Source organism: Onychomys torridus, chromosome 2 (assembly GCF_903995425.1).
Source record: "Onychomys torridus chromosome 2, mOncTor1.1, whole genome shotgun sequence".
NCBI classification, from domain to species: Eukaryota; Metazoa; Chordata; class Mammalia; order Rodentia; family Cricetidae; genus Onychomys; species Onychomys torridus.
In genome coordinates, this window is record NC_050444.1 from 62,214,725 (window position 1) to 62,237,249 (window position 22,525).

A 22,525-nucleotide genomic window follows, 5' to 3' on the forward strand; every position below is an offset into this window, starting at 1 on the left:
TGTTTCTGTCTTGTAGAATGTCTGTCTTGAGAAGACCTGAAAGGAAGAAATCACATGGCTATCTAGGTAGAAAAAGAAAACATCAAATGATTTTCATCAGAAGAGTTACTTTGGCAGGGGGGGGGGGTGGGGAGGATACTCAGCTCCGTTGTTCTCAAACTCCTGAATTCATGGACATGAACAACAAAAAAATGGCAGGATTTTTTTTTTCTTTTGCCAAGGATCAAATCCAGGGCCATGTGTATAATAGTCAACTGCTTTGCCAACGAGTTAAAATGCCCCCGGGGTATTTTAAAGATGGAGCTAGAATATGTGTTTGAGGAGAGATACATAAATGTCTTTCTCCTGCTGGCAGTGTCTTTCTTTATTAGACCTATTGATTCTCACCCTGTGTATTTCCCCTCCTCCATTGACTCAGGACTTCACAATGGGATTGGCTTTGGCCAAAGGAGTATTAACAGGCCTTCATAAGAACTTACATGTTGTGGCCAATGTGACGAACCTCTGGTGGCACTTCTGTTCATGACCCTCTTGCCATGCTATGAGGAGTCCAGATCAGCCAGGTGGAGAGCCAAGGCTCAGCTGAACTCAGAGCTAACAGCCTACATACAAGTCCTGTCCCCAGCAAAGCCATCCAGCAGTCACAAGGAACTGAGGTAGGCTGTCCCTGCTGAGTCTCCCCTTAGTGCAGGATGCCAAGCAACTGAACATTTTTTATATTACCACCTTCGGAGAAACTGTGTTAAACAGCATTAAATAATCAGAATGCAAAGCACCATTAAATAGAGAAAGAGAAGCATGTATGTTCACTGTTTTCTGCGTTCAAGGCTGAAATGTCTGAAATTTGAATCAAGACTCACCTTCCTGAAAATGAAAACTGCCTTAGGTGCATGCATAAATGTCAGTTTAACCAGCCATGGTGGCTCACGCCTGTAATCCCAACACTTAGGAGGCAGAGATAAGAGGGTTTTGGCAAATCAAGGCCAAATTGGCTTACATAACTAGTACCAAGTCAGACGAGGTTACAGAATGGGAACCTTTCTATAATTAAATAAAAGTCAATTTATGTTTATGCCTGCACTCATCTGTAAAATCATAAGGGAAAGGATTTTGTCTGTCATGGTCGTCATTGTTTGCTGACCTAGAAAAGACCCTGGCATATAGTAAACATTTTAATACATTGGCTGAATGGGGGTGGGGACGGGCTAAATAGAGCACGTGCATGTGGAGGGCCCTAGGATTAATCCTTAGTGGGAAAAAACTGTTAGTAAGTCAATACTGATTCACTAGTTCTATCATTTCCTCTGCCTAAATGAGATGATTGTTTTATTTTAGGTGTATGGATGTTTTGCCTGCATGTGTATCATGCATCATGTGAATACATGCCCAAAAAGGCCAAAAGAGGGAGTGTGATCCCCTGAAACTAAAGTTACAGACTTGTGAGCCACTATGTCAGTGTGAGAACCCAACCCAGGTCCTTGGGAAGAACAGCCAGTGCTCTTAACTGCTGAGCATCTCTCCAGCCTCCAGGATGATCTTTTTTGAAACATTTACCATTATTAGAAAATATAATGTTTACAATATAGAGACACACTTCTAAGGGCTTTATATAGTCATGTGTCTCTTAACAACAGGCATATGCCCTAACAGATACATCACTAGGTGATTTTGTCATTGTGAAAAATTATACGGTGTACTTAGATAAACTAAAATGACCACAACAATATAATCTTATGGAAGCACTGCCCTTAACCAAAACATCATTATATAATAAATGGCTGTCTTAATTCATTTAGTCCTCATAATAATCCAGTTAGCTTGGAGCTGTTATTATTCCCTGCTACAGATGAGGAAACTCAGGCACAGAAAGTATAAATAACTTGCTTATGGCAGATCCAAGATTCAAACACAGGGAATCAGTTTCCAGAATCTATATAAACCAGGCTTGCTTCAAACTTGCAGTTCTTCTTTCTCATCCTCCCCAGATGGTGGGATTAGAGGTGTGTACCACTATACCAGGCCTCTAGAATGTATATGTACTTTTCTTTTTCTTTTTACATCAAAGATAGGATTTTTATTTTAAAAAGCAAATTCAAGCTGGGCGGTGGTGGCACACATCTTTAATCCCAGCACTCAGGAAGCAGAGGCAGGGGTATCTCTGTGAGTTCGAGGCCAACCTGGGCTACCAAGTGAGTTCCAGGAAAGGCGCAAAGCTACACAGAGAAACCCTGTCTGGAAAAACCAAAAAAAAGCAAATTCAAGCCCTTAAGTTAGTAATGTTTTCAGGTTAGCCATATAAAAAAATGTATTATTTTACATCTCCCCAAACTGCATACTACAACTGTACATAAACTTTCCCCTTCCAAAGCACTTGTCACTTATAAAGTGAGGGTGCCAGCTGCTAACTTTTACACAGTGCTCCTGGGAAGGACAGGAGTGCCAGTACATATATGGAAGACATCTCTCCCTGTGCTTGTAACTGGTCTGCAAACATCCAAGTCAGTGTTTCTGGAACTTGTTCCAGAGAATATCACAACAGACGGGCTCAGTGCATATGTACTTTTTTTAAGAATCGTATATCTGCCGGGCGGCCAGGCAGTGGTGGCACACACCTTCAATCCCAGCACTCAGGAGGCAGAGCCAGGTGGATCTCTGTGAGTTCGAGGCCAGCCTGGGCTACAGAGTGAGTTCCAGGAAAGGCACAAAGCTACACAGAGAAACCCTGTCTTGAAAAACCAAAAAAAAAAAAAGAGAGAGAGAGAGAGAATCAGTATATCCTTAACCACCTTAACCACTACCCTGCTATGCTGGTTTTGACAGTGCCCTTACTGCTGAAGAAAAGGGTAATAGGAGATTGGAGGAGACAACAGCATCTTTTCCGTGACAATGGCATCATCATGGCAAGAGAGGCTGGAAACTGCTGGGAGGGATCCGGATGCTGCTCCAGATTGCCTTTCTGGTGTCAGTGACTAAAGGAAGAGGAGAGTTGGGACTAGAATTGGTGACAGTCACCAGGAAGAAAGATTTACACGGGCCCTATCCCTCAACCTCTAACTCCAGTGGCTGAATTAATGGTGTAACTCCAGCCTGTGGGCTTAGCCAAGCCCCACTGTCCAGAAAGGACCATAAAGTACCCCGAATCTGTAGCAGCTAGCGGGGATCTGAGTTCTTTTTATGCTATGGCCGATGGCAGATCTTCCTGATGCTCAGCACAGAAACAGATAACAAAGGCCAGCCGTGGTACTGCTACCCTTCCTGCCTCTGTGCTGGGAGTCAGGGTGGATGTGGGGGGCTAGATGTAAGCCAGTCACCCAAGGTCACCCACGAACTGGTCTCTGTTGGATGAGTACATTCCTACCACTCTCACCACCAGCAAGTGTGCACACAAACTCTTATTAATTCAGCCCACATTCAAAGAAGATATGGTGGCGCACGCCTGTAATCCCAGTGCTTGGGAGGCAGAGCCCGGCGGATCTCTGTGAGTTCGAGGCCAGCCTGGGCTACAGAGCAAGCTCCACAAAGATTCCAAGCTACACATGGAAACCCTGTCTCAAAAAACCAAAACAAAGAGAAGATATGAGACATTTAGTATTGAAGCATTAGAATGAGCTGAACTTGGTAGCATACACCAATAATCCCAGCACTCGGGAGGCAGATACAGGAGTGCTACAACTGTGAGCCCAGCCTGGGCTACATCGCAAGTTCCAGGCCAGCCAACTAAGGATACATAGTATTCTAGTAGAGTTTCTCTGTGGCTATGATTAAAACAAAATACTAACTGATGCTGGGCTCAGTGGCACACACCCTTAGCCCCAGCACTCAGGAAACTGGCAGGCAGGTCTCAGTAAACAAAACAGTGACCGAAAGCAACTTGGGGGAGGAAAGAGTTTATTTATTTGGCTTACAAGTTACAGTCCATCATTGAAGGAAGCCAGAACTCAAGGCAGGAACCTGGAGACAGAACTGAACCAGAGGCCACAGAGAAGGGTTGTGTACTGGTTTTTCCTTCCCCCTGGCTTGCTCAGCTATCTTTCCTACATAGCCCAGGCTTACCTGCCTAAGGATGGCACCACACACAATGGGATGGACCTGCCTACACCAATCAGCAATCGAGAAAATGCCTCAAAGACATAAACACTGGCCGATTTGATCTAGGGAACTCATCAATTGACTTTCCCTCTTCCCGAGTGACTGTAGGTTTGTGTCAAGTTGACAGATAAAGCTATGAAACAAAGCAAAATCCTGTTCCAACACCGCCTCAAAAGGGGGTGGGGGGTTGAGGCAAAACCATTCCTATCTGCATCAGAATTTGTGTGCACAAAAATAATAGAGGTGGAAAAAAATTAATCTAAAAGACATCTGGTAGCAAAGTGAGGTAGAGAATTAAGATAAGTACATAGATGCACGTGTGAATAAAATACTACCACATGAATAATTTAAGGAGATGATGCTGGCAGGCATAGTAACATGTCTCAGCTCTCAGGAAAAGATTATGATTTTAAGCTTGAGGCCAATATGGACTATAGAAAGACTTTCCTCAAAACACTATAGTGTGGCTGGAGCAGACAGCTCTTCTTACCTCCTCCGGAAGCAGGCAAGCATGTGGTATATTGACATGCATGCAGGCAACACATCTGTACACATTAAATAAACAAATCTTTTTTTTATTTTTATTTTTTATTTTTTGGTTTTTCGAGACAGGGTTTCTCTGTGTAGCTTTGAAGCCTGTTCTGGAACTCACTCTGTAGCCCATGCTGGCCTCGAACTCACAGAGATCCGCCTGCCTCTGCCTCCTGAGTACTGGTATTGAAGGCATATGCCACCACCGCCCCGCTATGTTTAGATTTTTAATATTTATTTATTTATTTGTTTATTTGTTTATTTATTTATTTATTTATTTATTAATTATGTTCAATCCCTAGCACTGGAAATAAATGGCAAATGGAATTTAGAGTTTAAATTATCCAGATCAGAGGATAGCAAAAGATATTATGTTCCTTTTCTTCTTTGGGGGGGTTGGGTGCACGAAACTAAACTCAGAGCTTTGTGCTTGCTAGACAAATGCTCTACCACTGAACTAAATCCCCCATACCATGGGGCTGGTGAGATGGCTCCGTGGTTAAGAACAGTGGCTGTTTTTCCATTGGAACAGGCTCAATTCCTATCACCCTTGTGGTGGCTCACAACTATCTGTCACTCCAGCTCCAGGGGATCCACCAGCCTCTTCTGGTGAACACGTGTCCTGGTTTGCCTCTCTGTTGCTATAACAAAACACTGAACAAATCAACTTGAGGAAGGAAAAGGTTTACTTAGCTAATAGGTTAGTCCACCATGAAGGGAAGTCAGGGCAGGAACCGAAACAGAGGCTGTGCAGAGGTATTGCTTACTGATTTGCTCTTCATAGCTTACTCAGCCTGCTTTTTTATTTTGTTGATTGACTGATTGATTTTTTTCGAGGCAGGGTTTCTCCTTGTAGCTTTGTGCCTTTCCGGGAACTCGCTTTATAGATCAGGCTGGCCTCAAACTCGCAGAGATCCGTCTGCCTCTGCCTCCCTAGTGCTGGGATTAAGGGCACGCGCTACCACTGCCAGGCACACCAAGCTGTTTGATATGGCCCAGGCCCACATGGCCAGAGATGGCACTGCCCACAATTAGCTAGGCCCTCCTGAATCAATTAGCAATTAAGAAAATGTCCCACAGACATGCCCACAGGCCGATCTGATCAAGGCAATTCTTCACTTGAGGTTTCCTTTTCCCAGGTGTGTCAGGTTGACAAAACTAACCAGGACATGTGTGAATGGGTGTGCTCATCTGTGGGTGCTCTGGAGAAGCCAGAGGCGGATGTTGGGTGTCATCCTCTGTGGCTATACGCACTTCAGTTTTTAATATAGGACTCTCATGGAGCATCCTGATTTGCCTGGACTGGCTGGCCAGTGAGCTCCCGGAACCCCGTCTCTGCCTCCACCTCTGCAATTCAAAACTACCACACCCATTTTTGCTTTTGTTTTGTTTTGTTTTGTTTTTGGGTCAGGGTCTCACTATGTAGCCCCAGATAACCTGAAACTCAGAGAGATCTGCCTGCCTCTGCCCAACAACCCCTGCCCCAGGCCCACCCAGTTGTGGGATTAAAGGTATGTGTTACAAAAAGCCTACCTCACACCCAGATTTTATGTGGGTTCTGGAGATTTGAACTCAGCTCCCCCGGTGAACCATCTCTCCACCCTGTTGTTTTCTGTTTGAGATATTCTATTGTTATGTAACCCAGGCTAGCCACCAACTCACGGTTCTCCTGCCTTGGTCTAATGCCACCGCCACATTCAGGATGGAGTTTTTCTCTCGTTTACATGTGTGTGCGCATCTGTGGAATATGTGGACGTGGCTTTCATCTAGAGGTTAGAGGGCAACTTGTAGGAGGGTGTTCCCTCCGTGCCCCACATGGGCTCTGGAAAGCAGACTCAAGGGAGCGAGCCATCTCGCCAGCCACTGAGTTTCTTTAGTATCGTGCTTAATCTTATCATAAATATCCACTGACTCTTCTATCAATTGTCCATTTGTATATGTGGCCATTAGCCATTTTATATTAGGGATAGTAGGTGCTTATGATGTATTGCAATTGTTGTGTATTGTTAGCTGTTTACAGTGTCTTATCTAGTTATACTTTTTGGCCATATAAAGATTTTGGCTCAAAATAGGGGCCGGATTTCAGTGGAGTACACTATAACTCTCAGTAACCATGAGGCCAGATCACAAGCAGCTGGAAGTGGCTGTGGGCAGAACCAGGTAGTAATGATTCATGCTCCATGATAAGAAATACGGATTTTATTTCAGAAGTTCTAGATGACTATAGGATTCTAACAGTTGGGTGCTAGTGTTAGGGTTCAAACTTGGGATTTCAGGTATGCTAGGAGAGCACTCTGCTCCTGAACTACACCCTGAATTGATGCCTTACCCCATATATAAACTAAATTTAAACAAGGGTAGTGTTGAAGGTACAGCTCAGTGGCAGCAGAACGGTGTGTCCGAAGCAAGCGGAGCACTTGGGGTAAACATCTAGCAGAGTAAGAACAAGGAAGGGGACAGATGGAGCAGGAGGGCAGGAGGCTGAGAAGGACAAGGGGAAAGATGGCTGAAGCAAAGACAGGATTCTCTATGGCTCGGGACTACAGGAAGTCATGGATACACAGGTGTAATCTGGCTTGCTTTTTCCTTCTTTTAAAGAAAATACTGTATTTTTGATGCCATGTTGCCCAGGCTGTCTTCAAAGTCCTGGGTGCCAGTGATAATCCTGCCCTAACCTTCAGGTAGTTAGGACTATAGGCACAATCCACCTGTTATGCCTACAAGGTGGGGCTGAAAGAGGGCCCTTTAAGACCCGAGATCTGGATGGGCCAGCTCTCTTGTACCTGGATGCTGGATGCAGACCGAGCAGAGTTCTCCAGAGAACACCCGCTGGACTGCGCTGGACTACACCTTTCCTGGACCCTGTAAACTATCCCTTCACTTGTAAGTTACCCCACATAATAAACCTCCCTTTTAACTACATGGAGTGGCCTTAATACTTCCACCAATAGACAACACCTGAAAATGTGAGAGAGTGAAAGGATGTGGAGTGAGTATGCTTATCACTTTTTCTAAATTGTAAAATACTTCATCTATGAGACTTTAACCTTGTTCTTTTTTTTAAAACTTTATTTTATGTGCATTGATGTGAAGGTGTTAGATCCCCTGAAACTGGAATTACAGACAGTTGTGAGCTGCCATGTGAGTACTGGGAATTGAACCCGGGTCCTCTGGAAGAGTAGCCATGCTCTTAACCACTGGGCCATCTCTGCATCCCCCAACCTTGTTCTTGAAGTCCTCTGTCTGCAATTTGCTGACAAGAAATTTTTACATTGCTAAGATTCTTTCTTAAGGAGGAAGACCTAGAAGGCCACAAGACAGACCATTTTCCTAAAACAATGTCTGTGCCAAAGAGCTGGAACTGGGCATGCCCAGGGCCTTCCTACAGTTCTACCCAAACCACACCCTACAACTACCCAGTGCTCATCTGAGATGATAGGGCCATGGTCAATAGGCTTATCTGCCCTCAGGAATCCCAAACCCCAGTTTAGGGCGGCTGAGGAACCTGTGAACACTGCCTGAAGAAGGCTCTCTCTGTTACCCACCTGTGCACTCCCCAGGAAAAAAAAGAAAAGAAGCTGGACATGGTTCAGAACTAGGTGGAGGGAAGAAGATTGGGAGTTAAAGGTCATCCTGAGCTACACACCAAATTCAAGATTGAGGCTAACCTGGGCTACACAAGGCCCTGTTCCCCCCCCCCCCCCAAAAAAAAAGCAAAAGAGAGAAGAAGACAAGAAGACAGGGTAGGGTAACTTAAATTCAAAGTCCATGCTGCTTGAGAACACTCCAGACAAATGTATCAGCGAATACTCTCTCACCCATCCACACATACGCAGTTAAATACCAAGCCAGACTTGAAGGCTGGGGATATTTCCGTAAGGCAGAAAGAATATAGCCACAGTGGGAGGAGACTGAACACAAAGACCAGGCGTGATGGCTCACCCCTCCTAGCATCTGAGAGGCTGAGGCAGAAGGACTGCCCTAAATTCAAGGCCAGCCTGAGCCACAGGGTAAGGCAGAAGTGTGGGATTTATTTTTATTTATGTGTATGTGCAAAAGGAAAAAACTTCAAATTAAATAAGATATTAACTTCTCACATACACCCCCAGACACAGTCTCAAATATCCCAAGTAGCCTCAAGCTTTCTATATAGCCTCTGTCAGCCTTGAACTCCTGACCTTTCCTGAGCCTCCAAATGCTGGGATTACAGGTAGAAACCAAGGCATTTGATTGCAAATTTTTACTTGTAAAGCTGGTAAAGATTTAACAGAAGAACAAGACCGCAAAACAAAACCCCTATATTTGCAACCCCCACCCCCCCCCCCCCACCCCTGAAGCAGGACAAATCCACGTGAAAAGTTATTACAGTTTTCAGCCTGCGCTCACATTCAGTCAGCAATTTCAGCCCTAAGTGTCTGTCCTAAAGAAATATTTGCAGCCAAGTGTGGTGGCACGGGCCACAGTCCAGCTCTTTTCAGGCTGCCAGGATGATTTCTGGTTTAAAGATACAACCTATTAACTTGATGTGATATTTGAAAGGGTAACACATAAATGAGAAAAATCAGACGTTTTCAGCCAAAACAAAAACACATAGTAAACGTTTGTAAGGGCTTTAGTGACTGAAATAGTGTAATGAAAGCAGGAAGGCTGAAGAGACAAACAGCACAGGGTGAAACTCTAAAACCTTAGCTTATTAAGACATACGGGAGCCAGGAGGATCTCTGTGAGTTCGAGGCCAGCCTGGTCTACAGAGCGAGATCCAGGACAGGCTCCAACTGCACAGAGAAACCCTGTCTCGAAAACAAAAACAACAACAAAAAAGACACATGGAGGGGTAAAGATGTCTCCAGATAGGTTTGAAAACAGTCTTTACAGCTCCTTTAGGTCTGGCTGCATCCAATCGCCTTGATTTCCTTAAGACACTGAGATAACAGCTCAGCTGGGGAAGCACAGAAGACCCTCGTTACTACGTAAGGTAGGAGAGAACTGCAATGGTCCACGTGCCCAAACACACACACACCACCACCACCATTTAAAGCATCACATTCCACACCCTAGGCTTCCAGAGCTGTGTCCGTTAGAAAATGTGCTTGCTGGGCGGTGGTGGCGCACGCCTTTACAGGACTCGGGAGGCAGAGCCAGGCGGATCTCTGTGAGTTTGAGGCCAGCCTGGTACCAGAACTACACAGGGAAACCCTGTCTCGAAAAACCAAAACAAAACAACAACAAAAAAAAGTAAGAAGAAAAAAAAAATGTGCTCAACTGCTTTTTGAACAAGTGCTGATTTATATTTTGTGACTTCTCTTGCAATTTGTTTTGTTCAACTTCCAACAAAAGTCTAAGCAGGAGGCTCAGTGGTTAAGAGCATATATTAATTACTCTTGAAATACTCCATATTTCAAGCTTGCACCTCCAGCTTCTTTGACGTCTCTCAATTGGGTTACTGAATAAGAAAAACACACTCCATTTCTCATTTTTTTTTTCTCTCTTGAAAGCCTAAGATTCACTTTGCCAGCTACAGGTATTGATTCGCCGACTAGACCTAAAGATGGTCAGAAAATTAAAATAACTAGCTAAAGGAATTATTACTATTATTATTATTATTATTATTATTATTATTATTATTATTTGCTGCTACTCTTGGGGCAAACTGGGTGTTAGACTGACTAGGGAGGAGTCCAGGGCCCTAAGTCTGCAGGAGGCATTCCAAACGTTTCCCTGTTTGCTGCAGTCCCAGGTTCCCTCCGCCGCCCGAGGCTCTGGTCCAAGAGGCTCGGACAGATGTGCACTGGGTGAAAGCGCCAGATCCGGAGCCTGCAAGGTCGGTCTGGGGACCAGGCCGGCCTTGCTCAGCATTTCTTGCCCGCAGGGCTCCGAAAAAAGGGGCTGCAGAAAACCAGGCTCCGGGTGGGGTTCGGGTTGGGTGCCCACACATCCCCTTCCGCACAGCGCCTGCGGCCCAGGTCCCAGCGCTGGGAACCGGAGCAGCCTGGGAAGCCCACGGCCCGGGGACACGACCTCTCCACCTCAACACTTCCGCACTCTGGGCCCTCACAGGCAAGCAAAGCCTCTCGAAGATTCCACGAGCTTCGGCAACCGCGCTCGAGTCCACCCACACAAGGCCCTGGGGCGCCGGCGCCCCCGCGCCGTTGCCCAGGTAACTGAGGGGCGGTGGCAGCGGCGTGGGGCGGGACTTCCGGCGAGTGACGCGCCCGGGCTCGGCTACAAAAGAGGTCAGCAGCGGCGAGCCGGGCGGAACTTTCCAGAACGCTCGGCGGGAGGTGGAGGGGCGGCGTCTGCCCGGGCTGCGCTGTGTGTGCTACGCTCCTCTTTCCGCTCTCCGGCGCCGGCCCGCTCACCGGTGAGTCTCGGCCCTCGGGCTTTCCTCGGCCGCGGCGGCGTGCGGCCCGGGCGCCAGACAGCCGGGGCAGCCGGAGGCGGTTGGCCCCGCGTGGGCGGGGGCTGCGGGCTCCCCCCGAGCCGGACTCAGGTCTCCGGAAGGCCGCCGGGATGCCCGCACGCCACGAGGAGGCCCAAGGCCCGCGCCCGCCGCAGACGCCTGTCGGTGTGCACCCCCTGCGGCCCCGCCGCCCGCGCCGGGTGGGCAGCGCTGCGCACGCGCGGACGGGGCAGGGGTGAGGGGCTGCGGGAGGAGCCGGGCGGAGGCTGCGGCTTGCGCTGCTCCTGGCTCTCCTCCCTCTCTTTGTTGAGGTCCGGCCTTCCCCCTCCGCCTTTTCGATCTGGGTGGGAGGGAGAAAGGAAGGAAACCTTAACGGTCGGCGGCGCCAGGTGCCGGGGAAACCCAGAGGGCGAGTCAGCCTGGCGGGCCTGGGGGCCGACGGAGGGTGAGCTGCGGCAGGAGCAGGATGGCGGCGGCGGCGGCGGGGCCGGGGCACCTGCTCCCTGCAGCCGCTCTGTCTCCTAGGCCACTCCTCCACCCCCGGGAGGCCAGGGCCTCTCTCCGGCCAGCGTCTGCCTTATCAGATGTACAAATGCCGCGGTAGTGTACTGACCAGTGGACAGAACCATCAGTGCTGCTTCGGGCGACTGGCACCACCTCTGGGGAAGGGAACCGGAAGAAGCCCGGTTCCACATGTGTGTGTCAGTGCCGGACAGTAGGAACCAGCTGCTAGCTAGAACAGGCTTTCGAATGCCCCGAAATTTATGTCTGTATTTCGTCCGTTAGAATTTGCAGCCGAATCCTATCAGGAATTGCTAGCTTATAAGGAGTTAGGAAGGCTGTGTTCTTTATGCAGCAAAGAACAGATTGCTTTAGTTCTGGTAGTTAAAAGCTACCGGTTAAAAAGCCAGAGCTCAGAAAGCAGAGGCTGGTGGATCTTCTGAACAAAATCAAAAGCTGATTTGAAACTCAAACCCGTTTTTCTGATTTCAGGCTGTGAAAAATGGTGAAAGAAACCACTTACTATGATGTTTTGGGGGTCAAACCCAATGCCACCCAGGAAGAATTGAAAAAGGCATACAGAAAATTGGCCTTGAAGTACCACCCTGATAAGAATCCAAATGAAGGCGAAAAGGCAAGTACATTCTCAAACGGCTCAGCAGTGTTGCCGTGTGTATATTTCTGATGGTGCCTGAAAGTCAAGGGCGACCTAATACAGTGGCTGTGCTTTGTGACACATCTTTCTAATGGGATTTCTTTTTCTGAAACAGTTTAAACAGATTTCTCAAGCTTATGAAGTTCTTGCTGATTCCAAAAAAAGGGAATTATATGATAAAGGAGGCGAACAGGCTATTAAAGAGGGCGGAGCAGGTGGTGGTTTTGGCTCGCCCATGGATATCTTTGATATGTTCTTTGGAGGAGGAGGAAGGATGCAAAGAGAAAGGAGAGGTAAGGAAAATCTAGCTTACCTGCAGCAGAATGAAGTAGCTGCTGCTGAAAGACTGAGAATATATTTATATTAAGTGCTTGTTTACATGTTGGTATAATGTTCAATTCTGTCCATGAACTGCCTGATTTCTGGTGTCATTTATAATTGGGATTTTTATGTGATCAAAATAGCTAAGCCAATCTAGTGGGTATATCCAACTCCACAGATACCCAAACAGTAAGGAAACAGCATAACAACTTGGGCTTCTAATCCCTTACATGTATGTCTTGGGTCCTTGCCCCTAGAACACAGTGTTAAGTACAGTGGCCTTTTTCAGTTAAAGATGACCAAAAAAAGTTGTCTGTGGGCTGGACAGACTTCTTGGGAAGATGGTATTGGAGGTCAAAATAGTACTTCATTTTCAATATAGTTTGCACAAACTGATGGGTTTGCACAATTCTAGAACAGATTGGTAGACCATTTAATTTCACTTTGCCCTCTTTTTTTTTTTGTTTGTTTGTTTGTTTTTGTTTTTTAAGACAGAGTTTCTCTGTGTAGCTTTGTGCCTTTCCTGAAACTCACTTTGTAGACTAGGCTGGCCTTGAACTCACAGAGATCCTCCTGCCTCTGCCTCCCGAGTGCTGGAATTAAAGGTGTGCACCACCACTTTGCCCTTTTAAAGGTTTAGGAAGACTTAGAGAAATTGTACTGTGTTTTTCAGCCGTGTCCCTGAGAAATGGCTCAGTGGTTAAGAACACTTGTGTTCTTTGGGCATCCACATCTAGTACTGCCTGTAGCTCCAGCTCCAGGGGATGTGATAACCTCTTCTGGCCTCTGGGCTTTCACATATGTATGCACACAAATTAAAATTAAAGAAAATGTATATCACACCTTGTGTTGTTAGCCATAAGATGGTATGGGCTACTGAAAAGTTTCCACTAGCCTTCTTGGCTTGCTGCTTTGGAAAGTATACTTGGTCAGTTTCCAGAAGCTTTGTTTTTCTTTTCTGATGCTTTGTATACAAGTTTGGGATAGCCTACTAACATGTTCTTTCTAGGATGATGGAAACCCAAAGTGAAGCTAGAAACAGAAGGATGTGATAACACTTGACACCTCATTTAAAAGTAAATGTTCCTTTAGGTACTGATGTTCAGAAAGGATTGAAGCTATTCAGTTAACCTACCATTCAGTGCTGTCATCTTGTGTGGGTAAAGTTCTAGCAGAAGGATCACTAGCTAGGAACTTATTAACCATAGATGGGCGGTTTTATTTCCATGGCCTGGTTGTCCTTATGTGATCGCAACCACCTCCTTCCCATTACAGTAGGTAAATTACATGTGACATTCCTTTGTAGTCACTAGCCAGATGTGGATCTTTAAATTGAGATTAATTTAAGATGGGAAAAAATGCTCTGCAGCTGAGATAGCCACCACACTTAAAATTGGGTCCAGTGATTGTGACTAATAGTTGCTATATTGAGCACATAAAATGTGTCCATTGTTACAGAAAGTTCTGTTCTATTATAATAGGCATAAAAAATGTATCATTTGAAACAACCAGTGATAGCCTAGCAGTAAAAACTATTGAAACAGAAGTAGAAATTGCTGTTTCAATAGTGTCTCAATATTGGTTTCTCCAGCCAATCTTGATTAGAAAGAATTTACTGTTTGGATGAAGTAACTGGCCACGTTGCTTAATGCCTAATAAGTGAAACCTTCAAAGGGATACATGCTTTGAATTATTGTGAAATGTGCCTGAACATTGAGTGACTTTTAAGGTAGTAGTAATTGTTGCATTTCTAAAAGGACCTCTTAGGATTATATCAGTATGAGAATCAAATATTAGATGAATGTTGTATGTGGGTATAACTCAACAGATACACAGGATGAGGCTGGTCTTTGATTATCCTTTTCCATTTTTACAGTGTCAACAAACATTATACACAGGTTTTTAATGAGCAGTGTTTTGTTCCAGGAAAAAATGTTGTGCATCAGCTCTCCGTGACCTTAGAAGACTTGTATAATGGTGCCACGAGAAAACTGGCTCTTCAGAAGAACGTGATTTGTGACAAATGTGAAGGTGAGGGTTCTTACTGGTGGCTTGTTTGTTAAATGAATGGCTGGCCTTGGACTTGTGTCTTCTGTCTCAGCCTAAGTTCTGGGATTACCCATGCCTAACTTTCTGGATAGACAAAACTGATGCTACATTAAAAGCAGCTGAGCCTTCCACCAAGAAAACCTTATAATGGCTTTGTCGTGACATTTTTGTGCTCTCCTGTTCAACTCCCACCCAACCCTCCTATTTCCTTAGTGTCCTCCTGTATGCCTGTTTTGATGGTCCAATGAGTCCTGTTAGAGTCGCTTCCAGGACTGTGGTGAGGGAACCTTTACAAAAGGACAGGCACCTTAGTCAGTGGCTATTTACAGAAGAAAATGTCTCTCCAGGGGTGAGGTCTTGGCATCAGCTTCTCCATTTATTAGAAGATGCTGATAGAGGAAGGCAGATCTCTGTGAGTTCGAGGCCAGCCTGGGCTACCAAGTGAGTTCCAGGAAAGGCGCAAAGCTACACAGAGAAACCCTGTCTTGAAAAAGAAAAAAAAAAGTTGATGGGCCCAATCTTGTATAGGTCCTAAGTAGCACTTTTTTTTTTTTACACACTTTGTATATGTATGTGCATGTTGTATTGTCCATATGGGAGATAAGAAGACACTTTGTAATCTGTTTTCTCCTTCAACCATGCAGGCATTAAAAGATCAAACTGGGGTTGGTCAGACTTAGTGAGGCCAGCAGATCCTTGTCTCAAGGGGAAAAATATGATGTAGGAACACATTAAGATTGTGGTGCAGGCAGTCTTTCATGGAGTTACTTCCTGGCTCACTGCTCCCTTAAAGTGTCTCAAGAAAGTGAAATTCTGCAGTTGCTTGCAGGCAGAGATCTTCACTGTTAGGCCTGCCTACTTCTTTGAGCTCTAACTGGAAAGACATCACACACACACACCCCCATCCCCTACCTGTGTTCTCTCTCTGTACTGCTTCATGCAGTACCTATGGAGGCCAGAAGAGGGAGGGTATCATAGCCCCTGGAACTAGAATTAAAGAGGGTGGTGAGCTACCATGTTGGTTCTGGGGATCAAACCCAGGTCCTCCGGAAGAGCAGCCAGTACTCTTAAATGAGTCATCTCCTTAGGCCCTGCCTCCCCTTCCTGTATCTTCTCCCCTTCCTACTTCTTTGTTTCTACTAAAATCCTAAGAATACAGGCTTTGACACTCCTGGGCATGGTCATGTCTAACAATTGTCATGCCCTCATCCCCCTCACCAACACACACAATTCCATGCTGACCTCCATTGTTGAAACATTTTAAAAGGCAAGGCTTCTTGCCCTCATGACAGCTGCTGAGATTTGCAGCTTGCCTACCTTGTTTTTGTTTCTTTTCCTCTCAAACTTCCCAAAAGAATATTTTAGAAAAGTCATGATTTTGAAATGGCTCCTCCTAGAGTCTGAATTACACATTTTAGGACAGCAGTCCACAAGGCCTTGAAAATACTGAGGGGTTAGATTCTGTCTGCTGCTAAGTTCATACACAAGTTTCTTTTGAAACTCTTTAGGCCGAGGTGGTAAGAAAGGAGCCGTAGAGTGCTGTCCCAACTGTCGGGGGACTGGCATGCAAATAAGGATTCATCAGATCGGACCAGGAATGGTTCAGCAGATTCAGTCGGTGTGCATGGAGTGCCAGGGTCACGGAGAACGCATCAGTCCTAAAGACAGGTGTAAAAGCTGCAATGGAAGGAAGATAGTGCGAGAGAAGAAGATCTTAGAAGTTCATATTGATAAAGGTGAGTGCTGACCCACTGCAGTCTGAATCATGGTTTATCCTGACATGGTGATTCATGCTGTATAATGTATTGTGGTAATTGTCACCTCATCCCTCATTATCTTGTGCTAGGGTTGTTTGTGATACATGAGTTTAAATAGGTTAGGAGTGCTTGCATGAGTATAAGTGGGGATTATATATTAACTGGAACAGAGACAATTTGTCAGTGGCTACACCATCAAAGAAACAGATTCCCCTCCAGTAAACATCAACTGCCAATAATTCTAGAGTGTGTGGCCTTATGAGCCTGTCCCTCATTTATAATTATTTTTAAAACTATCTTTAGGTTAGATGAATGATCCTAAGTGTCTTAGTGTATAAGAGTAGTCTTTCTGACTAAGTGGCAATAATTAAAGAACATTTTATCCAAAATCAGTTCTTTGAAGTGTAATTAATCCTGTATTAAGAAGTTATACTAGCTGGGCAGTGGTGGTGTACGCCTGTAATCCCAGCACTCGAGAGGCAGAGGCAGGTGGATCTCTGAGTTCGAGGCCAGCCTAGACTACAGAGCTAGTCCAGGACAGGCTCCAAAGCTACACAGAAACCCTATCTCGAAAAACCAAAAAAACAAAAAACGAAGTTATACTGTGTACATTCTTAGGAATTAAGGAATAACATAAATGATATGTGTGAGGTGAAGAATAAGCTTCTTATATGTGCAGGGTTTCCCTGTGTAGCTTTGTGCCTTTCTGGAACTCACTTGGTAGCCCAGGCTGGCCTCGAACTCACAGAGATCCGCCTGCCTCTGCCTCCCTAGTGCAGGGATTAAAGGCGTGCACCACCACCGCACGGCCACTTTTTTTTTTTTTTTTTAATGAGTCCAGGCTAGTGGAAACCCAACCAGGGCCTTTGCATGTAATTGTCTACCACAAAGCTACCTATTGCAAAAGATGATGAGTTTTTATTGTAGTTTTTGAGCAGAATGAACATAGAGGGAAAATGAGAACTGAGAAAGGCTTTGAGAGACGAATACTCAGTTGTGGATTTTTAAGTAAACCCAGTAGTTTTCTTCCTAGAAAAACTGCTGGTACAACAAAAAAGGCAGTTGACACTGGTGCTTAGTTTAATGGTAGTGATTATAGATTGTTATACCATAGAAATAATTAACAGTTAGTGGTTAGAGGGTTTGTCAGTTGCCAATTTGGTTCCAGCATGTTTTTTTTTTTTTTTTTTTTTTTTGGTTTTCTCTTTTTTCCCTGAGCTGAGGACTGAACCCAGGGCCTTGGGCTTGCTAGGCAAGTGCTCTACCACTGAGCTAAATGTCCAACCCCTAGCATGGGCATTTTTAATCCTCAGTTACTTGAATGAAATGTCTCTTTGGGAAAGTTTAGACTTAGGATGGATATGCAACTAAGGTATTTCTGAGATTAGAAGCTTGATTCTTTGTAGAGAGTTGGATCATCATTTATTGTTTGATAGCCTGCTTCAGTACCAACTGGACTGGATTAAGTCATTTCTGTGGTATTTGCCATCCACAAAGACTTGATGCTTTAAAACAAAAAACAAAAAAACCAAACTTGTCTGTGTGCATGCAAATGCTGGCCTACAAGTAGAGGTCAGAAGGGACACCTTGCAAGTACTGAGGATTGAACCCAAGGCCTCAGCATATGATGTACCACTGAATTACATGCCCAGACCACATCTGTGTTTTAATAGATTTTATGATCTTGATCTTTGTGTCTGATATCAGTAAAAGTACAGGGTCAGTCTGTGTTTAGGTATGAAAGATGGTCAGAAGATAACATTCCATGGTGAAGGAGACCAAGAACCAGGACTGGAGCCAGGGGATATTATCATTGTGTTAGACCAGAAGGACCATGCTGTTTTTACACGGTAAGACTTTCTCACACTGTCGTCTTGCATACTTATTGAGTTCTAGTTAAGTGAGCTTTCATTTGCTCTTAGAACACAGAATAAATAACATAGGTGTATGTAACAGCTGCAGTGTGTCCTATAGAAGCCCATTATCTCTACATTGGAAGTGGCTGGAAGTAGAATCAAGATTTTAGCTTTTTGTCTTAAAACTAAATTGTTGACTAGATGCTTTCTATGAGCGTAAATAGCAGACAGCTGGAGAAAGCCATAGAGAAACCTTGCTGGCTGCCCTCTCACACTTCTTCAGTCTCTGGACAGTCGATTCAAAGTAATGCCCTTCACCAATTTCCCCATCCTTGGTTCATGGTGAGTTTAGTTGTCTTATGTGTAAATACCCAAACTATCTCAATAAGAAACTAAAATTGAGACTCTGTTAAGTATATATACATGTTCAAGTCTGCTGTACTGAATTTGTATCTTGAAGCACAAGATTTTCAAATTTGACTTGGAGGTGGGTTACAAGGACAGTGTGTGGAAGGGACTTGTTTAGGAAAGGATATTTCACAGGTGTTTATGTTGGAAAAGAAGTATAAACTTGAGGGAATGTTAACTGAAAAGATGCCATCATGATGTAGTAGGCACTAATACACGTATTAGCAAATAACTTTTTACTGTCCCTTGAAAACAGTCATAATTGGCATAAATAATCAAGGATCCAGCCCAGTTCTGTTTCGGTTTACACTGATTCCTGTTTCCAAATGTGTGTTGGCTTCCTTTAGCCTCAATGTGGTTTGTTTTTCTCTCCCCTCTAAGAAACCTGATTTAGCCAGCAATGGTGGTGTACACCTTTAATCCCAGAGCTCTCTTGAGTTCCAGGACTGCCAGAGCTTTTACACAAAGAAACCCCATCAGGAGGGGCAGGGGAGGGGAGGGGCCATAGATTGAAAATTACTTAAGACCAAAGCAGGCCTGCCTTGATCTTCCTGCCCTTTGCCTCCTGCCTGGCGTATAGGCCTACACCACTGTGTGCAGAGCTCTGTGCTAAGATTTTACAGCTTGCTGCGGCAAACAGCCGGCTGTTTCCAGATAATTTGCCAGCTCAGCTTTTTGGTTGTTTGTTTTCCAAAAATGATAAAAGTTTGCCCACTGTGGTGTGTATAGTCATTTGGTGATTTGAAACTGTGCCTTATATTTGCATTGCTATAGACGAGGAGAAGACCTTTTCATGTGTATGGACATACAGCTGGTTGAAGCACTGTGCGGCTTCCAAAAGCCAATATCCACTCTTGACAACCGAACCATAGTCATCACCTCTCACCCAGGTATAACTAGATGAACCTGTTTTCCTGTTGGACTTCTGAGGGAAAAAGTGTTATCCTTTCCTTCTTTGGTTATATGTCCTTCCTAGGGCTGAAATGAAATTACAGGGCCTTGGATAAATATTGGTTACCTCTTAGAAAAGCCATAAATGAAGGCAGCAGGGTTTTGGGGCCAGTTAGCTCAGAGGTGTTTTCTGTGTGTGCTGCTTTTTTTTTCCTTATGCAAATGTGACCATACTTAAAGAATTTGGCTTGAACATCTTTAGGTCAGATTGTCAAGCATGGAGATATAAAATGTGTGCTAAACGAAGGTATGCCAATATACCGTCGGCCATATGAAAAAGGGCGTCTGATCATTGAGTTTAAGGTAAGCTATAATGCTCAAGGACATTTGAAAATGGTTAACTTACTAAAGTCTAATGTACCAAATTCATTTACTTTTGTTCAGGAAGAATTGGAAAACCAGGTACTTCTCGGTACTATAACAGTTAGCTTCTGTGTGTGTGCCCCTGTAATCAAGCACTTGAGGGTATTGGGTAAAGCACACCTTTAATTCCAGCACTCAAGGTCAGTCTGGCCTACAGAGCAAATTCCAGGACAGTAGGACTACATAGAAACCCACCCTGTCTGAAAAAAATAATAAAAAATAACTAAAGAAATGGGTAAATACATGTTTTTCTGAGGGAAATGGTTCCAGTGTACTTAAAGGATCTAATGGATGTACTTAAAGGATAAGATCAAACCTAACTGCAGTTTCTTTTTTTTTTTTTTTTTCCCCCAGGTGAACTTTCCTGAAAATGGCTTTCTCTCTCCTGATAAACTCTCTTTGCTGGAAAAACTCCTTCCTGAAAGGAAGGAAGTAGAGGAGACTGATGAAATGGATCAGGTAGAACTGGTGGACTTTGATCCAAACCAGGAAAGACGGCGGCATTATAACGGAGAAGCATATGAGGACGATGAACATCACCCCAGAGGCGGCGTTCAGTGTCAGACCTCTTAATGGGCCAGTTCCTCTGTCATTCTATATGCAGTAGTGAATGTGGGAAGGACTGTAATCATAATATGCTCACTACTTGGCTATTGTTTCTGTTTTAATATTCAACTATAGTAGTGTTTTAAAAGTTAAATGAAGAATAAACACAAATATAAAAGCTCTGACTTTTGCCCTGTATGTATGATGACTTCAATGTGCAAGATGAAGTTTGATACTTGTTTTAAAAAAAAAAAAAAAAAAAACTCTTTAAAAAGTTCCCTAGCATCTGTTAGGTCATATCTTGTGTAACTGATAATTTTAGCTGTGTACATTAGCCTGACAAGCTAGGTATGTGTTATATGACCCTTAATTGTTAAGCTGTGGAATTAAAATTCTGTATTTAATGGTAATCAGAAAAAGAAAACAATTAGTAGTGACATGTTGGTCTGTCTAGTTGTATGAAGTGGACTAATTGTGATGCCTTTGCATTGTATTGCCTCAGCCATTACTAGAAGGTGGCATAATACATAATTTCGCCTGAAGTATATCACAAGCTACTGCTTAAGGGCTTGCTCTTCTAGATTGCATTCCCTTCTGCTGTGCCATCTTTTAAAAGTATATATATATATACACACACACACACACACACACACACACACAGTTAGAAAACATGGTCACCTTTCTTCCCTTTTCAACCATGATAAGCCCTTGGGTAGTGACTTCCAAAGCCCAAGTAATTTACAAATTAAAGTGAAGAGACCTTGTATGTGAAGAAGTGATTTGCATGTATAATCCAGGAAAGGTGTTCCTTGGGTCTGTTACAGGCTTGCTATTTGACTTAGGCTTCAACGTAACTGCAATTTAATGTTGGTAGTATATAGCAAATTATGAATAGCTTTGTTGTATGTTTTAAAGTCACATGTTCACATGCTTAAATCTGGATATCAGAATTTAAGCAGTTAATTGAAATGTATGACTGTCTCCTAATACACTGATTACAAAGTGTTTCCAATGTGTCACTGCAGGCCTTTTTTCTCAGTTCAAAGCTTTGCTTTTAGGATATAACTTGATTATTACTTTGTTCCTGAAATGTGCAAATGATTAATATATATGGGTAGGGAGTAAAACTATAGGTCTAAGCCCATGTCAGAAAGAAAACTACCACCACCACCTGGGTAAGAATACGTGAACTTCACGCCAGTACAATCTGTATGTGGGTCTGCCACATGTTTTGTAATCAGGAATTTAAACACATTTCCAATCTGGAAGTGGAATGAGGTTTCTTCGTGGGGAGAATATTTGAATAAAACAGCAAAAATACCCGGGGGTGAGAGAAATGGCTCAATGGTTAGCACTGACTGAAGACCCAGGTTCAGTTCCCAGCACCCACATAGTGGCTCTGGCTCCTATCTGCAACTCAAGTCCCAGGGGATCAAACACACACTTCAGGCACTGCACAGACAGGCACACATGCAAGCAAAACTTCATTTTTTTTTCACTTCGGTGGTGTATATGGGGGGCGGAGGTGCAAGAGGCCAGCCTGGACTACAGAGCAAGAGTTCAGGACAGCCAGAGCTACAGAGAAACCCTGACTTGAAAAACAAACTTGGCAAGTTACATGTCAGGCCTTGCCATTGAGGTGTTTTTCTGTTTGTTTTTTTAAAGACAGGGTCTTACTGGGCTGTTCTAGAACTGTATACCAGGCTGACCTCCAACTCAAGAGATCTGCCTGCCAAGTACTAGGATTAAAGGCATGCAACACTACATCCAGCTTGCTACTGTACTTGAAGTTTTTCAGATGTGGGATGCTAACAAGCTGTACAGTAGAGAAGCTATTGTACCTTTAGCATTTAAGGGAACCTTTGGAAAGAGAAACTGAAAGCACCTACTGGAATAGATCACATAGAATGCTGTGTACAAATATGTTTGCTGGATGGGTCTTAGTACTAGTTTGTGTAGGACTGGGGTGGGGCCTGAGAATGTCTTTCAAACAAGCTACTGGGTGAGTAAAAAATGAATGCAGACTGCAGTCTAGCTGCTCATGCTTTCTATTCATAACCACGGCCAGTCACCAGGTAAACGTCTAACAGAAAATTCA

The 22,525-nt window shown here is 44.3% G+C and overlaps 1 protein-coding gene across 4 annotated transcripts; it reads left to right on the top strand.

The window, feature by feature from the left end:
* The first annotated feature begins 10,815 nt into the window (after positions 1-10,815).
* Dnaja1 (DnaJ heat shock protein family (Hsp40) member A1) lies at positions 10,816-21,436 on the top strand. Of its 4 annotated transcripts, none has more exons than XM_036178237.1 (9): positions 10,816-10,981; positions 12,014-12,155; positions 12,292-12,469; positions 14,424-14,528; positions 16,055-16,282; positions 18,039-18,153; positions 19,342-19,457; positions 19,721-19,821; positions 20,236-21,436. In XM_036178237.1, the coding sequence occupies exons 2-9, from the start codon at positions 12,024-12,026 to the stop codon at positions 20,452-20,454; spliced, it is 1,194 nt and encodes a 397-aa protein (XP_036034130.1). In that variant the 5' UTR covers positions 10,816-10,981; positions 12,014-12,023; the 3' UTR covers positions 20,455-21,436. The 4 variants fall into 4 exon arrangements, with proteins under 4 accessions (XP_036034130.1, XP_036034134.1, XP_036034131.1 ...); XM_036178241.1 differs by lacking the exon at positions 10,816-10,981 and adding an exon at positions 11,147-11,220; XM_036178238.1 differs by lacking the exon at positions 10,816-10,981 and adding an exon at positions 11,254-11,331.
* Positions 21,437-22,525: the final 1,089 nt, after the last annotated feature.